The sequence below is a fragment of the Phoxinus phoxinus genome (genome assembly GCF_949152265.1).
Source record: "Phoxinus phoxinus genome assembly, chromosome: 1".
Taxonomy (NCBI): Eukaryota; Metazoa; Chordata; class Actinopteri; order Cypriniformes; family Leuciscidae; genus Phoxinus; species Phoxinus phoxinus.
The window spans coordinates 31,187,389-31,213,235 of record NC_136876.1 but is presented as its reverse complement, the minus strand read 5'-3'; the positions used below and the strand labels follow the sequence as shown (position 1 = coordinate 31,213,235).

The 25,847-nt window shown below is 37.6% G+C and overlaps 1 protein-coding gene across 2 annotated transcripts in view; it reads left to right on the top strand.

The window, feature by feature from the left end:
* rab11fip4a (RAB11 family interacting protein 4 (class II) a) overlaps positions 1–25,549 on the top strand; it is a 47,644-nt gene extending 22,095 nt beyond the window's left edge. The window contains exons 1-13 of one of the 2 annotated variants that reach the window (XM_079633617.1): positions 4,377–4,711; positions 11,801–12,006; positions 12,191–12,358; positions 12,950–13,084; positions 16,052–16,087; positions 16,223–16,322; positions 16,733–16,836; positions 17,381–17,521; positions 18,132–18,213; positions 19,406–19,543; positions 19,626–19,781; positions 20,543–20,686; positions 22,142–25,549. In XM_079633617.1, coding sequence (XP_079489743.1) covers positions 11,885–12,006; positions 12,191–12,358; positions 12,950–13,084; positions 16,052–16,087; positions 16,223–16,322; positions 16,733–16,836; positions 17,381–17,521; positions 18,132–18,213; positions 19,406–19,543; positions 19,626–19,781; positions 20,543–20,686; positions 22,142–22,258 — 1,443 coding nt within the window. In that variant the 5' untranslated portion in view covers positions 4,377–4,711; positions 11,801–11,884 and the 3' untranslated portion in view covers positions 22,259–25,549. Of the gene's footprint in view, positions 1–4,376; positions 4,712–11,800; positions 12,007–12,190; positions 12,359–12,949; positions 13,085–16,051; positions 16,088–16,222; positions 16,323–16,732; positions 16,837–17,380; positions 17,522–18,131; positions 18,214–19,405; positions 19,544–19,625; positions 19,782–20,542; positions 20,687–22,141 lie in introns of those variants that run through there. The other variant, XM_079633616.1, reaches the window with a different exon arrangement.
* Positions 25,550–25,847: the final 298 nt, after the last annotated feature.

The following is a 25,847-nucleotide window of genomic DNA, read 5'->3' as shown; positions in this document are numbered from 1 at the left end:
CTGCTTCTTACTCTTGCTCACTCGCTTTGTCTTCTTTTCATTTTATAATCCACTCTGTGTTACACTAGTAGCTACTTGAACATTTGAAGTTTCGGTTGAGTATCTTCATTTTTAGGACTGTTGATATTTGTATGTATCAACTGATGAAAATTTGCTGTTGACCAGTAGGTGTATGTTGTCTAATTCCTGGCTCATTGGGTCTGTTTGTGGCCTCCCTCTCTTATTCTCTTTACCACTTTTCTCCTCGTCTTTTTTCACATTCCAGCAGTCCTCCTAATCTACCATCTGTCAGTCACAAAAAAGATGAGAAAGAGAAAAGAGAAAGTTAGAAGAGATGAAAGCTGTGCTCATATGCACACAGAGGCTTCGCTGTTTAAATTAAAGCCTGAAGCAATCATTCACACATTACAGAGCAGTTGCAGTTAACAGCCTAAATGTTTTCTGTCTTATATCAATCTTAGGTCTTTCTACTCACTGATATACTCCTTATGTATTTCCTCTCTTCATTATTATGACTGTTGCTTGCAAGCTTCACTATTCTTATTAGATTGAACAAACCCTTAGTGCCAAGTATTAAAGTTCTGTATAGTAAGTAACCACATAGCAACCAGTTAGACCCCTAAATACCACCCAGAACATCCTAGCAACCAGATAGCAGACGTCTAAAACACCTAGAACAGTAATGCACTGGAAACCACCCAGAAATATAGAAACCATATAGCATTTGTCAAAAAACACTCTGAACACATTAGCAACTGCATAGTAACACCCTGGCAACCACCCAGAAATAAAGCAACCTGATAGCATTTGTCAAAAAACACTCTGAACACCTTAGCAACTGCATAGTAATGCCCTGGCAACCACACAGGACACCCTAGCAACCAAGTGCCTAAAATATTCAAACACCTTATCAACTGCATAGTAACTTCCTGGCAACCACCCAGGAATATAGCCAACAGATAGCATTTGTAAAAAAACAATACTCTGAACACCTTAGCAGCTCCATAGTAACGTCCTGGCAACCACCCAGAAATATAGCAACCAGATAGATTTTGTCAAAAGACACTCTGAACACCTTAGCAACTGCATAGTAATACATTGGCAACCACCCAGGACACCCTAGCAACCAAATAACAAGTGCCTAAAATATCCAGAACACCTTAGCAACTGCATAGTAACTTTTCTTTGCAACCACCCAGAAATATAGCAACCAGAGAGATAGCATTTGTAAAAAGTCATGGCAACAACATTTCCACAGTCAAACAGCATTCACGTTTTCTTCTAAAACTCTAGCTGTGTATAGAGTAATAATGGTCCAACATTATTTTTCATGTTCAAATTGTGAGAAAATTAGAGAAATTGCAACTGTGTTTCCTTTGAGATCTGACAACAGGAAGCAAGTGGAGATCAACCACACCTGACTGAAATAACAAAGGTCTCTCTTTACACAGTTACCTGCAATGGCAATCAGGGTGAAGCAGGACAAACATGTCTGAAATAGAATGGCTTTGGAGTAAACCGCTTCAGGAGCCAAGCACCAGTTTGTGATAGAGCTGTGTGATCGTCTTTTCATCTGCAGCATCCACTCTCGTGTTTCCACCCTCCCTGTCTCTCTCTCTCTTCCATCTTCTCAACTAAAGCTCAGACTGTATGTCAATCCCTGCAGCATCACAGAGAACATGTGTACTGTATTTTGAGATAATTTGAAGAGAGAGAGAGAGAGAGCTGAGGACGTGAGAGTTAGGAGGGTCCGGGTCGAGCTGCTGGGCCAAAACGAACTGCCGGTGCTGCGGCACTGACCTCATGGGAATCACGAGAAAGTGGGGCATCACTGATACACAGTTAGAACGGAGGAGGATTGCTTGCTTTCTCTCTCTCTTACACACACAGATACAGTATCTCATGCACCTGCATAAACATGCATCTCAAACCTCACACATATGCGTTCACAAACAGAGCACATGAGACTTCTCACTCGAAGCTGTGGAAGTGTGAATGTACATGTGTAAATGTTCACCATTGATTCGATTTTTATTTCATCCGTCTTTGCCTCTAGTAAGTGCTCATTGCTGCTGTGAGCCTGTGAATTTATGAGAAGTGTTAATTAAGGAAGCTCTTAAGATATTCTATAAATCAGTCATAAGACCACTCTAGTTTTGGAAGTTAACTCTAGTTAATCTTCCAATTGTATAGTTAAATTAGTTTGCTAATGTTAAATAATGTCATACTGTGCTTAAATTCACCCAGAATTGAAAGACCTGTCATCATTCACTCACCTTCATGTTGTTCCAAACCTGTATGACTTTCTTTCTTCTGTGGAACATAAAAGTAGATATTTCGACAAATGTCCATAAAATGAAGGTCAATGGACACCAAAACTGTTTGATTACCAACATTACTTCGATATTACTTCAAAATACCTTTTTTTATTTTTCCAGAAAGTCATTGTTTGGAGCAACATGAGGGTGAGTAAAGTATAATGATGACAGAAATCTATTCTATCATATGAACGATCACTTAAACCCTAGGTTAACATTAATCACTTTGATTAAAAGTGTGAAACATGGATCAAGATTACATTACTCCACCTCACTTGTTTTAAACTATTGGTAGTTTTGTAAACTATTTCAAATGTTTTCAAGAAATGTAGAAATTAATTTTGTGCCATTTATCGGTTTAGTCAGTTTAGACGTTATAAGAGAATAACTCTCGTGATTTTCTTTGATGTATTATGGACATTTTGAAATCTTCTTAAGGGATTTTGAAGGGAAAATACAGACCGTTCGCAAACACCCGCCCCCCTTAGTTACTGTCGCTATGTCCGACAAGCTACGCCACTCTCACGCCACACCATGTTCTCACGCAGTGAAAAATACATCGCGGAGCAGAGAGGACACTGACAACACGCTGACAGACAGGAAAGACCAGGTTACTTTTTGGTTACTTTTGATATTAAACATATTAAACAAAGTCTCACCTTTTAAATGTGGTAATTTTTTTAAGAAATTTAAACAATAAATACCGACTTGTGGCTCTTTAATGTGTCTGACAGATCGCTGTAGAGCCTCAGTTAAAGCTGCTCGTGAACCGATCATCTCTTCCTTCTAGTTCATTTATAGCATCAAATAAACATGAATGAACATAAGAAGGAATGTTGTTTTAACCGCGGAAAGGCGTCAGTACACTCCGTTTTTCAAGTTCAAATTCTCCCATGGTAATCTAACACCACTTTGTCTGACAAAATGGCGGATGGCGAAGTATGATTGGTCAGATCAACTGTCAATCAAGCTCCCTGCGAAGGGTCAATTGGCTCATTGTAAAATTGTGTCTCTACCTCCAAAAACGTACGATTTGTAAACTAATACATTTTCATGTTTGCATGACATAACCAGCTTCATATGCATGGCATTTCTAACGTAACAAACTTGCTCTGTAACTCACCTGGTACGAGTCCCGTGACACACGAGTCACGATATAAAAGCTCAAAGACTTGTAGAAGCAAGCTAACATGGCATGCTAACTTCAGCAAATGCAGTTTGGTTAAGGGTTTAGTGTGGATGGTACGGAATTTTCAAACGTGACAGAATGTTTACCTTTTAATTTAATTTAATTTCACCTCCCAACTGTCACGATACGCACAACAACTAAAGTAATACATCTGGCCAGATTCACATTCATCTGTTTCAGATCAAACTGAACTCTCTTTTAGTGACACTCACTGGACATTCCACTTTAAAAGTGTCGCAAAACGTACAAGAAGCAACGTAATATAATTTTGCTGAAAAGTCACCATGTTAGTTTTTCCAGTGAGCTTAGATGACCCGTATGAACTGAAGTGTTGTGCTTTGGATTTTTTACATTTGTTTTGTGGCATTTCTGCTTGTAGTATATTAATAATGTAACATTTCTTCGTCATGATGTTTTATAATGTTTGCTGATATAGTAGACAATTTAACATCTGTACAAGGGATTTTTAAAGGAAAATACTTGGCTAATGGTTTACATTTAGGACATTTACAGAAAACAAGAGCTTTTACTTTTTTGATAAAAATAACACTGCTGATGTTTTTCCAGGGCAGTGCATGATGTATCTTATTTATCTATTTGCTTTATTTATCGTGGCACTTAAATGAGGAGAAGGTTAATTGCCTGTAATTGTGTGTATTATGCAGCACAGCCGAGGTTAGGCTCAAGATAGCTGTGTGTGTTGCGAAGGAGCACACTCACGCTCCACTCGATGTCACAGCTGTGGGACGGCTCAGCAGAATAGTTTCCTAGCAACAACCGAGAGAACGAGGCCGAGAGAGGGAGGGAATGTGACAGGCAGGAGTAGGGGAGGTGATTTGCTGAGAGGAGTGGCCAAAAGCCCAACAACTGTTGCCAGATCAGTAGCGTCTCTGTCCGTATGTGTCGGTGTGTGGCCGCATGATCGGTCAATGCAGGTCGGAGCGAGTGTATGTGTATGTGTGAGGAGGACTGAGGCAGTTTGGAGCAGCGGTGGCTAGGTGGAGATACCCGAAGCCACACGTCCACAGGAGATCTAAAATCTGACAGGACTGGTCGCTGATATTTCACCTGTTGGACTGTGGTGAGGGTGGGGATCCTGGAGGGAGACGGGGACACTAAGTCTTGGACGTCCTCAGCCAGAGAGGGCTTAACCGGCACGGGCAGAGAGGATGGAGATGATGGATCTTCATTATTGAGCGGAAGGGTAAGAGGATGAGATGAGAACTAGCACGTGTGAACATTTGCTGCAGCCAAGTCCATTGTTCCTGCTCTTTCTCTCATGATCTTTTCTCATCCTCGTTCCTGCACTGTACAAAGTGGGAACCTGCCATTGTTACCTTAAAGAGCTATTTATACCTGATTTAACCAATAGCAACGATTTTATTTGGTCGGTTCAGTGATGTTAAAAAATATTTTTGACATAGATTTTTTCAGTGTAGCATCAATGTAGACACTGTAATAATCTCTCAGCTTACATTATCATCTTCTCCCAACAATGATGCTGAAGATATCTCTTGGGAGCTCTCGTTGACTCCCAACAGCACTTTAGAGTGTTAAAGCTCCATGAAATGTGAGTGCATTTTTGATTTTTTTTCTCATTTTAGGACATGATGTGAAGGCTCCGAGTGTGGTGGAATTCACAACCAGCCTGTGTCTTTCCAAAACGCTACACCTGCCTTTGAATGACAAGTTGAATGAATGACTAGAGAGCCGGGCTGGATTGTGTGGTAATCTGTTGGAGGGGAAAGGGGTCACGGCACGCTATTGAAATGCTAATCAGACAGTGTCAGAGACTATGTGTGTGTTTAGACTGCCTGTGTGTGTTTGGACTGTGTCGATGCGTTTTTGGCGGTGCCTGTGTGTGTTTGTGTCTGCCTTCGTCTACTGAACAACCGTTGGTGACCCCATTGTTTTCAGTTTTCTTCTAACTGTGTCGTTTCTTAAATGCTAGACTGGTGAAAATATCTGTTCTTTGAGAAATAACAGCCTCCATTTTTTTACACCTCAAATGAGACTAATGGTGTAGAAAAACTAGCAGATTGGTTGATTATTGTTGTAAGTGCACATGCTCATAAACCTAAACAGTTAATTCTGTGTCTCTTGGGAGCAGGGCTAATGGTGTGCGCTGAGAGTTGTGGTTTTGGGGGTTGTTGAGGGGGAGGGACTGTGGAGTTTTGAATACGGCTGATAGTTTGAAGGGAGTATGTGAACATGAAAGGGGAGATTGAGGGTGCTGGGGCGGTTTGGGTAGACTCCCGAACGGTTAATGACCACATGCTGGTAGCACCGCATCCACATTGCATTTGTATGAATGTGTGTGGTTCTTAATGTTGAAGTAATGTTTTTTTCCACTGCCAAAGGACAATTCAGAAAGGTCGAGGAACAATAGGGTATACAGCCATTGAAATTCCTTCCCTGGCGCTTGCCTTTACCCTCTCTTGTGGTTTGTTTTGCAAAGGGGGGTCGGTCAAAGTCTTATTGGCTTCTTAAACTTTTACACCCAACTGCTTGGCCGCTATATGCTGACAATTGTTCACTGTACAGCTAAAGTTCAGTCAATACAAAGACCTGGTCTCTCTCTGTGGTCTTAAAATATATATGATTTTATCATATAATGTGTTAGCACATTGGATTTCAGTACATGCCCTGTCAAGATTTGTAATTTTCATATACAGTATATATTTATAAAGAGAGAGAGTTTCTATAATATGTCTCTTATTCTCACTATTTTTAAGTATTATTAAAATGATAAAATTTTAAATGACTGTATTCAGTTTTTTTAATTGTAATTTATTCAGTCATTTATACAGTCTTCAGTGTCACATGATTCTAATTTGATAGTTTGGTATTCAAGAAACATTTCTTATTATCAATCTTAACCACACATGTGTGTGTGTGTGTGTGTGTGTATATATATAGCTTGTTAGCACTCCCCCCCTTTTGCTTGCTTTTTGGCTATAGGCTACATACATTAGAAGCTGATCCTGTATAGGGTCAGTACAGTTCTCTTGTCTACTCCATTTAAGACTACGGTCATTTAGCAGCAGGTCTGACAGCTTTAGATATCGATCCGTTATGAAATGCTGTATCAGGCCTAGTTTATTGCGTGGGCAGCAGAGAACCTGTGTGTGACATTGGCACTATCTCCACTACCATTTCATGGATATCGTAATGCAAAGCCCAGCAAAAGTTATAATTCAGTGTTATAGTTGGGACAGGAGGTTAATTGCAGTTTGGACACTCTAAAATGTAATAATATGGTGCATCCAGACTATCGCTATGAGATTTCTGCCAAGGGACAGAGGTGGATGAACATTTTGTGACCGACCTTTTAAAGTCACTCACTGGTACGTGTTTGTGATTGTGCCCAGATCTTACAGCAACTAAATTGAGAACCATATTTCCACTTGTCTCCACATGTCTTGCTTTCAGAGGGACACCTACACAAGCTGTGGTATAATAAGGTAATTTGCTTTGCCAAGTGCCTCTGCAGTATTGATTGTGTAACTACAGCTCTGGTTGGCCTTTCTGTGTGTTTGCTGGGTTACCATTTTCAAGGTCAATAAAGAGTTCAAAGGTGTTTCGCTTTGATACCGTCCAGAGAAGGGCGGCTGGCAGTTTTAGAGCCCCGCAAGCTGGATTATGACTCATGGCTCCCTGTAAATCCACACTGTCTTTTGTCTGCTGACTGTGTAGGCAGTGAGATGGCCAACTATCCAGCTGCATTTCCACTGAGATCTCAAACAAAATCAGCCAAGCACAATTGATATGGAAAATGAGCAGCCATGTTGAATGTCCCCTGCTAGCATGTTTCTTTTGTCTCTTCAGTAACGTAACTGATGGTTATACTGATGGTGTACGTAAGTTTTAGATCCAAATACTTAGCTAGCGACAGGTTCATTAGCAGCTAAAATTAGCAGTTATCTAGTTAATGACAGGTAAATAAGAACAAAACGGTAATGTTAAAGCTAAAGCTTTTTCAAGATATATGATAATTTGTACATAGGCCTACTTATTGTTTTGAGGTAGTTGGTGTTTTATATCGATTTGGGTTGTCAGTTGGTCCAAAATGTTTGTTTGGTCTGCTAACTGAAAAATCTTCATAACTAGCAGCCAGTGCTGTATTTGGTAGGGATCGCCATTGTCATCAGAAGTTTGAGAGGTTTTTCTGTCATGTTTATGTGCACACTTGACATTTCTTGTGAGCTGCACTTGAAAAAGCTGTGCATATGATGCTGCGCTTTGGATGCTAGCCAGTGTTGCGTTTGTGTGTGTGGGTTGCTGTCATCATGAGACGGCAGATCTGTGAAGAAGTGCTGCTCTTATCTACAGACAAAAATTAAACTGCATCTAAACATTTAGAGAAAAATATTCGCTCTGCTTTCACAGAGGAAAATAATCTAATGATGTATGTGAGTAAGTGTGAGACTGATGTGGATTCCTCCATCACGCAGTCCTCTGTGTTCCATATCTACTTCACAGACAAAAACTTCTCTATTATTTATAGATCAGAGATCTTTGGGACATGTTGTGCATTTGAATGTTTTCAGGCTTGTTCTGAGACAAAGAAATAACGGTTTCATTCACTCTTTCTTGAAGACATAACTTTCATTTTTGGGTGAACTGTCCCTTTAAGCCAAGTAATAAAAGGATTTTGCTCATGGTCAGTAATGACACATAAAAGAGTGTTTGATTACACGATAACTATTGACCAGATCGCACTTACACTACAGAAGAATACAGCAGCTTTCACTCAGCATGGACATCATTATGCGATTGAATCAATACCGGCTGTATATTGCAGAGCGAAGTCATTGGCTTTTTAACGTTGATCTTCCTCTCCAGCTCAGCATACTGTAGCAATGTGGACACATTGGTGGGTATATTTGAGCACTTAGTGTCCTTAGTCCGTACTCTGCAATAATGTATCACTGGACGTAGGGTGGATCAGCAGTGTTGCAGCATGACAGCATTAGTCCATCATTTTAATAAAGAGCAAAGAGCAAACTGTTCCTGCTTTGATTTTCAACAGTGAGTTGAAACATTAAAAAACAATTGTGATACCCTAAATCTGAGTCTCAGAGATGCGATTTTGTACAGTCAAACTCTAATAGGGTGTGTCTTTGTTTTAAAATTACCGCATTAAAGTGAAGCTGCCCATCATTGGTATTTATTTCAACTACAAGTCAACAAGTCATGCCTGTTGTAAGTTAATCGGTTACATAAAATCAATTCACTTTGTCGCCAGATACACAGAGTAATGGTGTGTGAAAAGATAATAGTTGCAACTGCTTTCATCTGTGAAATATATTTAAGTGTAACTATGCATGATATATAAAATAACACTGGTGTGTGTGTGTGTGTGTGTGTGTGTGTGTGTGTGTGTGTGTGTGTGTGTGTGTGTGTGCGTGTGGTTTATTATGAAATGATGTGAAGTATATCTGTGTGTATTAATGCATGCCTAACATTAAGAGAAGTCTGTCAGAAGCAGAGTGTAAATAATGGATGTTAAGTCTAGGCATTCCAGACGGTACTGTCTAGGGGGGGCTGGCAGATTCGGGTCGAGTTGGACCAAAAGGGGTCTTTTATCTGGGCTCTCACTGCAGGAGACCCCTGTGTCTCCTCTTACATTAGTGCAGTCAGAGTGTATCTGATAGGGCTGCATTTATCACAGTCGCTGCTCAGCCGGGAGAACTTCTATTATGCTGTCAAAGCTTCACATAAGACTATGCAGATATCAGTCATCAGTAATCTGCTCCTCTTCTGTTATCTCCAAAGATGCAGCCATGTGGGAAGAATCAAAGTTTTGCTCACATTTGTGACTAGGCCTGTGATGTTTAATCCTGTGGCCAGACGATACATTTCCTTGCCGTAGGCATAATCTCAGATCAGACTGGACAAACTAGAAGCATTTTTTTTCTCGAGGACATTTTAATAAATGCACAAGACTAGACTAAAGCAGGGGTTACTGGATATCTTATCCTGCAGTTTGGGATGACACGTCTCTGCTCACGGCAGTGGTTGTATGTTGCAGAATTTTTGTCCCATTTTCCATTGCAAATTTCTAAACATCCTTAAAGGGATAGTTCCCCCAAAAATGAAAATTCTGTCATCATTTACTCACCCTCGAGTTGTTTCAAACCTGTATGAGTTTCTTTCTTCTGTTGAACACAAAATAATATATTTTGAAGAATGTTGGTGACCAGACAGTTGATGGACCCTATTGACTCCCATAGTATCTTTTTTTCCTACTATGGAAGTCAATGGGGTCCATCAACTGTCTGGTCACCAACATTCTTCAAAATATCTTCTTTTGTGTTCAACATGCAGAAGAAAGGAACTCATACAGGTTTGAAACAACTCGAGGGTGAGTAAATGATGACAGAATTTTCATTTTTGGGGGAACTATCCCTTTAAAACAAGATACATTTACATGAGAACTAAATGATTAGACAATTATAAGACACGTATCTTTTTTAAGAATTATTTTTTTGTTGTTGTTGTGCATAGGTCTTATTTGTTAGATCTTCCATGTGGGCATGAGTGGAGGGGGGAGCAAGTATTGTGTGTAAGGTAACGGGCTCGCTGAGGTGTGAATTTGAGAAGGGTCACTTCAGATATAGGCCTACACTGAGACTTTTAAAGGATTAAATGCTTTTCAAAAATGATTGAAAGGTGTTTGCGAAGGGAGAAAAATTTATATATTGTATATTATAGAGGAAAGAAAAAGAGAAGCCTAAAATAAAGAGAAGGGAAAAAGAGGGTACAGGTTTAGTATAGAGAGTGGGGGAGAGCAGCTGACTACAACATTCCTGTGTTTAATCGAGCAGTATCAAGTGGAGTAGATACTCCTGCAGTTTCAGGACCGCAGTCCTAGGACCCACTTTTTTGTATGTACTAGCAGTTTATACCATTTTATATCACTTACTATTCAATTCTGTATTTGTTTTATTCATTTTCTGGAGGTATAGATATACTGTTTAATATAGGGATGTGATAATGTGATAAAAGACAACCTGGCTTCATACATCCACTAAAATTACCTCAGGAACAGATGGTTAAAGTCATTTTAAAAATGAGTGCTATAATTTATGTGCAAAGAAATTTTAAAGTGTAAGTGTCCAAAGAAATTTAGAGCCACTGTATGACATTAGCAATTTATGGCTATTTATTTCTGGAATTAGTTAATGTTCATGTCATCTTCAAAGTGGTGGAAAGTTTGATTTTATTGGATGAATTACGGAATGAATAAATGGACAGAGTGTGCTCATCTGTGAGGGATGTGAAGTCATTTTAAAGCACACTGACTGGTGTGTATTGTAGTTCCCCAGAATGCAGTAAAGGCTTAATGACCAGCGATAATTCTGTTTTAATAATACAGTATCTCCCATGACATAGACAGTATCTCCTAATTGCAAATATAAATATACTTTTATATTAGACAGAGAGAACATTTTGGTAACACTTTATTTTAAAGTGATGTACACTTTACTACATGCACTTACTATAGTAATAACATTAAATTCTGCATAATTACAAGTAACTAACCCTAAACCAAACCCTAACCGTAACTCTATAATAAGTACACGTAGTTAACTAATATTACTAAATCAGCTTAAAATAAAGCATAACCAAAAATGATATATGTATGCAAAGATATATAAAGACTCAGCATTTATTTAACAATCTCTCATAGTGTGATAATTATTCTGCTCTTTCTCTGCAAATAACAATGAGCCACTGGACAGCATCAGCTGATTCACATTGTCCTTTTGCCATTGAAATGTGACATGAATTTTAATAAGTAAGTTAAAATTTTAGAGCTGCACTTGTAGGAGAGAATGTATGTACTGTAAGAAGATGCTATATCAAATGGAGAATATATCTTATTTCTTTACGAGAGCACAATTTCTGTCTCTGCTATACAATCTAAATGGTCATCCTTCTCTTTTGTTAGACTCGCCATTCATTAGTCAACTGAAATGTTTCACACCCATTCACCACGATGACCTTTGTCCTGTCTTAGTGTCCTTTGTGTCTTCTGGGGTTAATGAGCAAAGTTTCCGTAACCTTTGACCCATTATCCTTTGTGTTCCTCGGACAGAGGACTTCTAAAGTTCTTAAGTCTTCTTAAGTTCTCCTGTCACTTCATTAAGACCTGTGTGTGAAGAGACCACATAGTGAGTCACAGTAATCCGGTCTAGTTTTGAACAATTTCTGTATGTCGTATTTGCATTTAATTTTTGAGCAATATGACTTTATTGAAAAGGTTTTCTATGATATCTGTTTGCAGCACGGGGAGGGGAGTCTGGGACCCCCGATCATCGTATGCACGCGGCCGTACCCAGAGTGCCAGCTGTATTCGGATGAGGAGGGAATGGGCGGACGGGATGCGCAGGAGTCAGACATGGACAGCGGGGCAGGATCTGAATCTTCTGAAGGAGGACGTCATGAGGACAAAGAGGAAGGACTGGATGGACTCTTTCTACATAGAAACAAGTAAGCATCATGGACAATTATGTTTGGGGTCTTTTTTAGCGTTATTTGAGCTTATGATGGCAGAATTTATTGTTTAGTTAAAATATTATTTATTTAATAATGTTTAATTCAGTTGAAAACAATCACATTTGATAAAGTAAAAAATTAAATAAATAATAATGAAATGTGTCTTTCTCTGGTTTAGCTGTGGTCAGATGGTCTCGTCAGCAGCGGCCTCAGTAATCTCAGTGGAGGAGCAGTTTGAGGACTATGGAGAGGGAGAGGATGTGGACTTCACTCCCAGCAGCCCCATTCCCGATGATGACACACGTACTAATGGATTCTCTGACCTGGGCTCATCTCTGCCCTCCAGGTTAACTAGCTCACTAGTACACACCTCTCACATAAACTACTGACACACTGTGTTATATGTGGGATCTCTGTCATTTGATTGCATGGATGAATATGGGTGAATAGCATGAAACCAGACAAGAAAATGTCCTGACCAAATCTAAATGAAAAAAAAAAGATTTACACACACACACACACACACACACACACACACACACACACACACACACACACACACACACACACACACACACACACACACACACACACACACACACACACACACACACACACACACACACACACAAGAATGTTATCATTGTGGAGGATTTATTTATAATTCTGACTAAAATACGATTTCTCAGATGAATGTTGCTGGGGATTTTTTGGGGGGGATAATTATCTCATTGTCAAATATAAAATTTGATGAAACAGTTTTGTCTTACTGTGGTACTTTTAAATCTTCAGCTCTTAAATCTTCAGCTGTGTGATAATTATCCTGTCATGAACTCAATAACAGCTCATTAGACGTTATAACTATGCAAAAATATTGTGAGAAAGAACAATCTGAATGCTCCTACTGCCTGTATTGATGATCACTTGTTGTTTACAGTGCTGGCCAGACCCCTCAGAAGATCAGACACCTGTACAACAGTGAGCTTCTGGATGTGTACTGCTCTCAGTGCTGCAAGAAAGTCAACTTGCTCAATGACCTGGAGGCCAGACTCAAAAACCTCAAAGCTAACAGGTAAGAGGAGACTGAGTTTAAGTTAGCATACATTTGCTACAAGTCTACAAGGATTTTCCAATGACTTTTGGATTATTGCAGAAAATAAGCTCTGTGACTAACAAAACTATGAAATGAAAACAAAAAAATTAACACAACTTTTCTGAATTTTGAAGCCTAAATACAAAGTCAAAGTAATAACCCAACTACACCATGTCCGCATGACTTTAACCACCACCAAGTTTACAAAAAACGCTTTCAAACTTGATCTAAAATCTACAAGTTTGAGTTAGAATAGTTTGCAAAGGTGTGAGGCTGTAAAAGTATATGTATTTTACAGTATGTTGTAGAATTAACCACAGACCTTCAGACAGTTTAACCAAAAATCCCTTTAAAAAACCCAGTGAATTTACGACTAAGGAACTTCAATTTCTAAATGCCAATTCGTTTGCTGGTTTTAGGACTCATTCCTACATCACTCTATAAGCACAAACAAATATTGGGTAAAATAAACATTTCTGATTACATGGAACTGTTTTTATTGATATGTTTCTTTTGAGTATTTTATTGTTTTTACTGAGCTTGATACAGTGCATATTAATAATGAACTTATATTTATGTTGTTATGATGTTTATTTTTTTCTGGGGCCATTTTATGCTTAAAATCTAGCATGCTGTCCTAACTTAATCAGTGGTTACAATCCTGTCTTTAGTGCCCTTAACTGCACTGCACTTCTGAGACAATTCTTTATGTCTCAGTTCACTCTAGTTAAAGCTAGATATATTTTTATGAGTCTCTTTAATCACCCCTGTTAAAAGCCTTATCGGGAGACGGGTTTCATTAAAGGAGCTGTTACCATAGCAACAATGTTCCAGTCAAGGGTTTACTAATCTTTGTGCATGTTTTCAGAGACAGTGTGGGAAAACTGAAACCCTCAAGGAAAGCCTGGGGTGTTTAAGTGGGTGTGTGTGTGGTGGAATTTGATGAAAACTGCTGAAATAATCCTTTTATTGTCATGTGACCACATAACATATTTGGTACTTCAGGAGAACGACACTGCAATCTTTCCTCTGTAACAAGGCTTTAATGCATCATGGGATTATGAGGATTCCACCTCTTATGCTACTGACACCCGAGACATTATACAACAGACATAGTCGCTCTGTCACAAAACCTGCTGAGCTGTCTCACTGCATACTTCCTACATAGACAGCTGCCTTTTAAGACAGCATCATCCTAACCGTCCCAACCTACATGAGTTACTTCATGAGCACATATATGGCATGGCACACAAATAGAGTGCAACAGTGCCCGCCCACTTTTTCTGCTGCCTTGCTTCCGGAAGTATTTATCCCATTAATTTTTTCCAAAGCGATTTTCAAGAAGTCTTTATTTAGAGTAACTTATAAGTAATAAACCAAACCAACCAGGTTAATTACGACTTTTAGGATTAGTGTGTAAGAGATTAGATTATACAGTTTGTACAGTATAAAAACCATTACGTCTATGGAGAGTCCCCACAAAGATAGCGAACCGTCTGTGTGTGTGATTCTTGTTTATGTGCTTTATGAGAACACAAATTTGTATAATGACATGTGTATTGCACTGGTATTACAACTTAAACGTGGTTTATGATGACATTTCATGAGTCCTCATAATTCAAATAGCTTAAAAAACATAAAAAAAAACAATGTTTTACTAAAAATGTAAAAATGCAGAATGTTTCCTGTGATGGGTAGGTTTAGGGATAGGGGCAGTGTAAGGGGATAGAATATACAGTTTGTACAGTATAAAAACCATTACGCCTATGGAGAGTCCTCACAAGTATAGCAAAACAAACTTGCACATACATCACTTCCTCTACCACAAAGGAATATTTTTCTCTCCAAGTTTAATGCAGTGCATTCTGGGATTGACTTCTCATTATTATTATTATAAATGATAATAAAACAGTATTTTAGAAAACAGCATAATCAAGTGTCTACCTTTTGTAACAGCCTAGGTTTGAAACGGTGCAAGAGAGACGTTCAGTAAGAGCTGTGCAATTTCCTTTTCTCTGGGTGAATAGGTGTGATGGGGAAGTGGGGATCATGTGGCATTCTGTGGCCTTTGGCTATTAATCCCCTGGCATTTTTGACCAAATCCTCCACTGCATACTCTGCCAAAGTTAAAATGCATTCATGCAAAACATAATTAGCACCAATATGAACTACTAGGAAGACTTCTGCTGTTGGATGACTGTTTAGTGTAAAAGCCATCATTTTTTTTTTCATTTCTAATTTCTGTTTTGTTAAAAAAAAATTATCAAAAATGTCAAGCCAACCGGTCAGGACAGGTCATGAAAAACTATGTGCAACTGCACTTTTGAGGGCATGTGTGTGAATGCTGAGTGTATTTTGTTGGTTCGCAGAATGTCTGGGTCTATTATTGTTGTGTTAGTTATACGTGTTTTGTCAGTGCTGTGATGTCCGGGTTGGGTTTGAGGACAGGACAGGACAGAGCTGACTTGTATTTCGGAGTTCAGACCTGTGTGATGTAACCAGAGAAGGGGTTTAAATAATGACGTGGGTCACAGTTACATAAACACAGGCAGAGGTTTATAATTAAAGTGCAGGTATTCTATTTTTTACTGAGAGCCGTCTGATTATCAGTGTAATCTCATTACCTAGGACAAACTGACTTCAGTACCTGATCTTGGCCACTTGGGGCGATAGTGAAATAGACAGTCTGTCTGTCTATATCTGTGATCGTTTTCTGTCATGTTTTTTTTCTTCTGATTTCATCTTTCAGCATCTATACCCATTAAATTGGATTTTCTGCATGGTATTATCTCATTTACAGTTTGTATATGATGAAAAATGGAGTGAATGTGCAGATTTTAGGAAGCCGTTTAATGTGTCAGGAGAATATAAAATGTAAAAGAGTTGCAAAAGGTTGTAGCAGTGCAAAACTCAGTTCTCTAATCCAGGGATCTTTTGATTTTACAGCCCAAACAGGAAAATTACCAGTACAGCATTTGGCCGGTGAGTCTCTCATCTCTGTTACGTTCACAAGATCTGTAGAATATAACATTACAAAGTGCTGCATGCATACCCATTGCCTGATTACTGGTTAGAGAGAAGATGTCCTGATTCTCTGTTTCTCGGTGTGTTTCACAGTCAGCTCTTCCACCACAGTAACTTCAGCAGCAGTCAGGGCAGCACAGAGGATCTCTTCAGAGACAGCATCGACTCCTGTGATATTGACATCACTGAAAAGGTCTTGGAGGCATAATCAAGTGGTCATTGAAGACCACATTTATTGTTGAATTGCTTGATACATAATAAACTGATACAAATCAAATAATGTTTCAGAAATACTTGTGAAGGCAATTATAATAATGCTGTTTACTTGATTACGTGATTCAGAAAGGATTGTCTATAACAAACTCGGTAACACTTTAATTTAAGGTGACATGGTTACACATTACTGCATGTACTTACTATAGTTATAATAGTAAATTATGCATAATTACAAGTAACAAACCCTAAACCAAACCCTAACCGTAACTCTATAGTAAGTACATATAGGTAATTAATATTATTCAGTACTTATACGAGTAAGTACAATGTAACTACGTCACCCTAAAATCAAGTGTAACCACAAACTCTTCTTTATTGCTATTGCAGGTGAGTTATTTGGAAAAGAAGATAACAGAGCTTGAGAACGACAGCCTGGCTAACGGAGATCTGAAATCCAAACTTAAACAGGAAAACACACAACTAGTTCACAGGTAAAGATGACAGAGATCTGACTATTAGATACAGATATTATATGTTATAAAGAGCATACAGATTTTTGAATTGTGGGGTCAAGATCATTTTTAAAGATATTGATACTTTTATTCAGCAAGGATGCATTAAATTGGTTAATTTAAATCAGTAAAGATTAAGATTTCTATTTCAAATAAATTATTTTGAACTTGAATCAAAGAGTCTTAAATATTAAGCAGCACAACTGTTTTTAACATTGATAATACTAAGAAATGTTTCTTGAGCATCAAATCAGCATATTAGAATGATTTCTGGAGGATCATGTGACACTGAAGACTGGAGTAATGATGCTGAAATTTCAGCTTTGACATCATCAGAATAAATTACATTTTAAAATATTGTTAAATAGAAAACAGTTATTTAAATTGTAATAATATTTCAAAATATTACTGTTTTTACTGTATTTTTGACCAAATAAATGCAGCTTTGGTGAGCATAAGATACTTAAGTAGTATATGTTTTCTAATGTCTGCATGTGTTTATTTGTACATGTTTACCCATCAGGGTAAATGAGCTGGAGGAGCAGATCAAAGATCAGGAGACGCGTGCAGAGCAATGTCTAGAGGAGGAGCTGAAGAGACACAGAGAGGCCTACAGTAAGATGGAGAGAGACAAGAGCACTGAGATTGAACTGCTTAGTAACAGGTACCTGAAGTCTCAGATAAGAAAACAAAAACACTTATATGAAGACCTTATAACCAGTGTTGGGGAAAGTTACTTTGAAAAGTAATGCATTACAATATTGCGTTACTCCCTTAAAAAGTAACTAATTGCATTACTTAGTTACTTTTTTTTTTTAAGTAATGTGTTACGTTACTTTTGCGTTACTTTTTATCCACCTGGGCTGGACTTGTTTTTTTAATAACAAAAAAGTTCTATTTTTGGGCAAATGTAAAGACCCTTTCACACCAAAAGTGAAATTATAATCCTAAAGCTGAAGGAAATGCAGATTGACTCCTGTACAGTAGAGGGCACCGCTCAAACAAACCTTTCGGCTGCTGTTATTCTGGATAACGGAAGAATAGATGCAGGAGAAGAAAGTTTAACACTTACTTTACCAATAAAAATTATTTTACATTTAAATAAATTTTTTTTAAGTAATGTGTTACTTTACTAGTTACTTGAAAAAGTAATCTGATAACTTAACTCAAGTTACTTGTAATGCGTTTCCCCCAACACTGCTTATAACACAGAACACTATTCAGCAGGCGAGTGTATGGCATACTACTTTATAATGGATGATTCCTCCCTATAGGGTCCAGCAGCTAGAAGAGGAAAACGCAGAGATGAAAGTGAATGTGTGCAGACTCAAGTCTCAGACTGAGAAACTAGACCAGGTCAGAGATGCATCAAAACTCAAGCTAAAACTCCTTTGACCATCACAACCACATGACCCACATGATACACCTCATCAAGTTACGCGTCACATGATTAATTTAACAATTAAAAGACAGCACTTTCTTGCTCTCCTGCACACGTTCACACACCCATTTTCACACCGCCACTTCTGACCTCACTGAAGCATCTTTTGACACATTTCAGCAGGCGGTGAAATCCCTGGAGCTTGTCAGTGTTAACAGCACACTCTTTCGTGCCTTCTGCATCAGCCAGTGTTATGAGTGTGAAAGCGGCTGCCTGCATGACATTAGCAGCCCTGTATTTAGACTCAGATTGTGAGGCTTTGATCTCTGAGATGGAATGAAACATTGTGGAGCAACTGCACAACTTGATGCTGTAGTAGCCTTTCCATAAGGCTTTAAAACTAGGTCACTGTCTGATATAGCTAAAATATTAAAGGTCCTCTTGTGGATTAGACTGAAAAATGCGGTTTTTAGCTGAAGAAGCTACATTTATGATAAAATTGTCAGATTTAATTTTTTAGGTTTGAAATACATTAAAATGTGAACTTGATAGAGTTTTCCCCATTCAAGTTGTACTTGTATGCCTGTCGCCTACCCAGAGAACAGCTGCATGGGACCCAAAATGGCCGCCAAGTTCACTTAAAAATTAAACTTCTGTCATAATTTACTCACCCTCAAATTGTTTCAAACCTGGATGAATTTCTTTCTTCTGCTGAACTCGAAATAAGATATTTTGAAGAATGTCAGTAACCAGACAGTTGATGTACCTCATTTACTTCCATAGTAGGAAAATCTAACAATGGAAGTCAATGGGGTACATCAACTGTCTGGAACTATTCCTTTAAGGGGATTCTTTTTTTCTCACAATGTCAAGTCAAATTTATTTGTATAGCTTTTTTCACAATGCAGATTGTTTCACGCAGTCATACTGTTATGTCTAAAATGCCTTAATGCTTTTAACACAGAACAGACTTAGGGCTGGGTGACACGGCAATATACGGTATAACGATATGATCCTCTGGATTTAGATGTAGCTATATTGCATTTGTTATTTTGTTATATCAGATATATCAGTGTCACAGTGATTAGACAGAATTACTATATCCAAATTACTAATTTCATGGTAAAATGTTGTATATATTTGTACTGTATGTACATTTGTGCACAGGAGAAGCAGCGTATGACAGATAAACTGGAAGACACAAGCCTGCGTTTGAAGGATGAGATGGATCTGTACAGGAAAATGATGGATAAGCTTTGGCAGAACAGACATGAGTTTCAGAAGGAGCGAGAGGCCATGCAAGAGGTAGCGCATTTCTTTTTGCAGATTACAACTATACATAAACTTAAACTTACAGACCTCTCACACAATCCACATGTGCATGCAGCTGATTGAGGACCTGCGGCGTGAACTGGAGCACCTGCAACTCTTTAAACTGGAGACTGAGAAGCCCGGCCGTGGCCGTAGCGCTGCTGGGCTGTCGGAGTACAATGCCAAGACTCGAGAGATTGAACTGGAGCACGAAGCAAAACGGCTTAAGCAGGTACAGTGGAAAGATATGGCCGTGCTTATTGTGCTGTCTGTTATCTTACAATATCATTTCTGACCAAACAAGTGCATGATTGTTTTTATGATACACAGTACAGTGTACTGATTCTGTGTATACTATGCATCAACTGTCAAGCTCCAAAAAACACATAGGAGAATCACAAAAGTTGCTTATGTAATATAAAGAAATGCCCGAGACAATATCCAATACAATATTTGTATTTATTTATTTAAAGAAAATAAAAGTGGCAATAGTACCGCTAAGTACTGTAAATTCCATAAATTCAGTTGATTAAGAACTGAATTGTATTTCAGGGTTCACACTTTATATGTCCTGTGAATTTACATGTTTCCAGTCATATGTGATTAAGGGAAAATATTTTTTTTTATTCACATTTATAGCAATTTCAGCACAACAAAATATGTTATAGCCTGAAATAACAACAACAAAGAATCTTATTCATTATAGAACTTAAAGTCTTATAATTAAAAAATACAAATAAATTCCCTCATATACAGTAAGCAGGTTTCTCAAGGCCGTGGAAACCCTGGTTCTTAAATAAAAATGGCAGTTGTTGAAAGAACGTATTAAAATAAGAACTTATTTGAGTTGTCTTAGCTTATTTTGAAATTTGGAAGTGTGCTTAGGTACCCTAGTGAGAACCACTGGTGTATTTTGTATAGGCATAATGTATGCATATGTACCTCCTGGAATATAGTATGAATTGCACACTGATGTATTTCAACTTCTAACAGGAGAACCATAAACTCAGAGACCAGAACGATGATCTCAACGGACAGATTCTCAGCCTCAGCCTATATGAGGCCAAAAACCTGTTTGCTTGTCACACCAAGGCCCAGTCACTGGCAGCGGAGATAGACAACGCCTCCAGAGATGAGGTGAGAAGCACAGAATATACAGAACCTCACAAACTAGAAATGACTGCTCCCCTTAAGTGATAGGATATTAGTCCCATCCCCCAAAATCTGATTTCTTTTATGCAATTACGTGTTAGTGGAGTTATTTTATATTCAATTAAATTATACATTTAATTTTCAACCAGCTTTTTATAGTTACAATGTGGGTATTATATAAATTGCATTTAATTACTTTAAACTACATTCATTTCGCATTTCACACATATTAATTTATGTTAATGTAATCTCATTAAGTAATCAATAAAAACTTGTACTCTTTTTAAAAGGATGCTACAGTATACAACTTTTTCACAAGGGACCTGCACCCAGATCTATTGAGCTGTGTTCGCTATCGTCTCCTATACCCTCATTCACTATTCCCTACGTTGCTCCACTAATATAGTCCACTTGAAGGAGTGAATGAAAACGAGTGAGCGAATTCAGAGACTGAGTGCGCCGGAAGGGCTGCCACTTTTGCATAGTTTGTGCTTGGCATTTAATAATTATTTGAAGCTTAGCAAACTGGCAGCTCCAGTAGTAATGAAAATATGTATCTTGAACTCTGTCATGGAAACTAGCATGTATAAACCTTAATTAAACAATTGAATAATCAATTAAAAAGGAATTTATACCTGTATGAGATTACGCTGTAGCCACATCGGACCAGCAGTTTTGGGCGACATCTTCTGGTCAGATGTGGGAATTCATTTGGCACGACTCCAACAGGGCATTATGGGTATTCTCTAGCTGTTGAATGTACATCGTTGTTCTGGTGCATTATGGGATTAAATGAGTGCACTCGATTACATCCACTATCGGACACCACTGCAAATGGCTGTTCCCTCAAATAGTGCCCTATTTAAGGGTATAGGGGGCGATTTCGGACACAGCCCTGGTTAGTTTGTGCTTCATGTGGCGGACTTTTGACAGCTCAAAGGCTTTTGTGAAGATCATACTTCTGCATATTTGTATCCCTGCCCACTGACAGTCATATCATGCCCAGTGCATTGTGGGAGTTGAAGTTTTCCTTCTTTAAAAAACAACAAAAAACAACAACAAAGGAAAGCATTTTCTCTAGTCATGTAGCACCAGTTTTTTTTTAAAGCCCATTTTTTTAAAGCCCATTTCGCCCAACAGTGGTGAATCACCCCTTTATGATTCTGTACCTAGTTAAAGGGATAGTTCACCCAAAACGACTCTGAGGGGGTTAATAAAGGCCTTCTGAAGTGAAGCGATGCATTCGTGTAAGAAAAATATCCATTTTAATTTTTAGGTGAACTATCCCTTTAAGTGTTTTTATGATTTATTGACGCTTTGCATTCACACTAAGAACATTAGCAGATGTTTTTATCTAGAGCAACCTACAAAATTAATTTAATCTTCAGCTTTACATGTAAGACTGCCGCAGTAATTTGGTCAATCTCTCTATCCTTCCAGCTTGTTGAAGCGTTGAAAGAACAAGAGGAGATCAACTACCGTTTAAGGCAGTACATGGACAAGATCATCCTGGCTATCCTCGACCACAACCCCTCCATTTTAGAGATCAAGCAGTAGGGATCTGAGCTGAGAGCAGGTAGAGGACTCAAACTTGGTAGAGAGCTCCCCCTTCAGGCCGGGAGTTTGAAATGCACATTTGCCCCTTACACCAAGTCATCTTGTATAATGTATATACAGAGCAAATTGCTTTAAAAAAAAATCGTGTCTCTCATGTGCTCTGCCTCAATCCCGAGTTACAGTTACCATTTCCATGCTATGAGTTTAGGCTGTAAAAATGACACAGACAAGTGATGAAACTGGAATATAGAGTAGAAGTGTACTTTTCACTCTCAGTTATATATACACACTACCTCTGAGTATGTACAACTCAGTGTTGTATTCTAAACATGAACAAAACAAGTAGAATTATGATAAATATCACATGATCGCACCATATAGGAGAGCTATACATGCACCCTATGGCATGTGGGGTTTATTATTATTATTATTATTTGAACATTTTAATCAGCCCTCTAGATTTTTGCCTATGAATTTTAACAATCCAGCGCTGAATCAATGGACAGAGCAATAGAAAGACATGACTGTTTAATGACAATAATCTGCAGATAAGGGAACTTCCTTTGAATGTTCTCTGCCTACATACATTGTGGTCTTCTGTGAAAATAATAAAATCATGTCAGTCCCTTCTAAGATAAAATACACTGCTGTTAATGGCTGATGCTTTCAGTTCTGAAATAATCATACAGCTTGTGACGGGACTGTGCTGAACATCCTTTGACTGTAGTAGAGAAGCACAAGTGAACGGTGTAAGTACTGATGACACTGTTGTACAATATAGTATATACGTGTAGAAAGAAAAATCTATAGAAAATGTGAAAAAGAAAGGTTTATTTTTCTTAGAAGTCTGTTTGAATGAAATGATGGTCCATTGAAGTTTCAAGGAAGAGGTGGATGTAGTACATAATGAGTGAGAAGTAAATGATTATGATATAATACAATTTTATAGTTAATAAAACAAAAAAAGCCCCACAAATTTACGGCCATAATACAGTGTAATTAAAACATTAATATCATGGTAAATGTCTCTATTAGAACAATCTATAGTCTAAATATAAAATATATGCAAAATCAAATATATATATTCACTGTAGCCTACCGGTCAAAAGGTTGGGATCAGTAATTTTTTTTTAATGAAACTAAATCTAAATCTAGATGCATTAAATTGATCAAAAGTGACAGTTAAGACATTTATAATGTTACAAAAGATTTCTATTTTTTAAACAAATGCTGTTCTTTTGAACTTTCTATTCATCAAATAATACCGCAAAGCAGCACAACTGTTTTCAACATTGATAATGAGAAATGTTTCTTGAGCATCAAATCATCATATTAGAATGATTTCTGAAGGATCATGTGACACTGAAGACTGGAGTAATGATGCAGAAGAATAAATTACATGAAAACTGAAAACTATATTATTTCATAATATTACTGTTTTTGTTGTATTTTTGATTAAAAGAAATGGTGAGCATAACAGTCTTCTTTCAAAAACATTAAAAAAAATCTTACTGACCCCATTATTTGACTGTTTTGTCTTGATCACATGACAGTAATATATTGATAATGTACACGAGGGAAGCTGCACATTTTATAAAAGTGCTTGAACTGTACATCCCATGAATGGATCACCATGCCACTCACAGTATTCTGTATTCCCATACTCCCATGTTACAGATTTAGCTAGTCAAATGCTATGTGAATCTCTGTATTTTAAAGGAGCCAATACTGCTACATGCTCGATTGTCACAAACTAGTTTTGCTTTGTTGCACAAATTGTACTGAATCTGTTTCTTTGCATGGTCTTAATCTCTTTTTGTTTGTGTCCTTTATTTGGAATGTAACAATTAATGTTTCGGTTGTTTCAACAACTATTAATCTGATCAGTTATAGAGGAGCTTTTATATCTTTCTGTTCTACTTGTTCCGTAGCATTTTTTTCACTCATTGTAAATGTTGTACAGAGAATAGTTAATATTTGTATTGATGTGCCACTCATTAACCTTAATGAATAAAAGAAAGGCTGTCTTTTATACAGTTTTATGACAAAATGTCAAGTTAGACGTGCGACCAAGTAATGTATAAATCATTTGCAACTGTTGAAATGAAGTGACATCACACCTTACTTATATCCTTACATCACACCTTACTGATGATGTCACACAGACAAAACTCGTTCTTCGTTATCAAGCTAAAGAAACGAAATTTGATTTCTTCTGAAGAAACACCCATATTAAAACCATAATGTTTCATATAATTTCCGTTTAACACGTAAATGACCAAAACCCTGACCCATTCCCAGCAACAATGTAATTTTTGCACATTTTGAAGAGTCGTGCTGTGTCCGTGTCCACTGTTACGGGTTAGACGTAACACAGTTTGACATTTTTCTGTGGGTCATGGTTTACGCAACCTTTTTGGTGTTTACGCCTTTTTTGTTGTTAAAGAAAAGATAGACCTTTCTTTTGTCCAGTGTGTGGGTATATAACTAGATTTACTATTACTCATATATATTTACACAAGTAGGAAAGGACAAATTTCAAAAAGCTTTCAGAAAATTAATAGTTTAAAGGCCTCAAGAGTTATGACAAATAATTTGAAATGTACAATAAATTACTTGTTTTGGCATGACTTGAAATGAAAAGAGTTTTGACTTTTTTGTCTTCTCCATCAATCTTTAATGCATGAACAGATCAATTTTAATCTGGAAGTATTAGTTTGCCTTCTTAGCTAGAACAAAATGTAACTTTGTCGTCACCTAGTGGACAACAGCTGCAATATGTTGCAAGTGATTACAGCATCTTTTTACTAACAGATCTTTTACAAAAAAAATTGTTTTACCGTTGTCAATAATAGTTTTTAGTAGCCTACCTCAACACATGTTGTGGGGTCTAGATGGGTAGACATTTTTTTTTTTTTGATTTCCAACTGACCACCTTTTTTTCCAGAAATGCCACTGATATGATTTAAATGCATCATTCCTAAAATGATGAGTGAATATGTAGTCCAGTTCAAGTTGGTTAAGTTACACACTGGCTGTTCTCATCTGCGGATCTTACAACTTTCTTTCATAATGCAGGTGTTTTCAATAGGAGAGTTCAAGAAATTTAACCAAAATATTATTGATTGGAGGACTAAGATCTGTGTTATGACATCAAGTTATTTGTCGCGTTTTTGTGAACTTCGTTTACACAAGCATTCTTCAACTTTCTCTTGAACAAGCCACCAGGGGGTGTTATGGAGTTTTGTAAAAACAGATTTAACCTACTAATAAAGTGAAACCTATGAACTGAGATGCTTTTTCTGTTTCTATGACTGAAACTGAGAAATATTCACAACAACACAACTAATCAACAAGCAAAGATTATTATCTCCAGCTATTTGTTTTTTTATTTTCTTTCTTTGCCAATGCTGTTTTTCCACAGCTTTATATTTACATGCCACAGTCCTATCATGGCCATTCATTTGAACAGATAATATTCACATAACATACTCTATACGTGTATACAAGTCTCATGATAACTACACTTTCCTGGCATAAATTGGTTGTATTCAAGCAATGTCCTCATTCCTCACATTGCTGAGGCTCT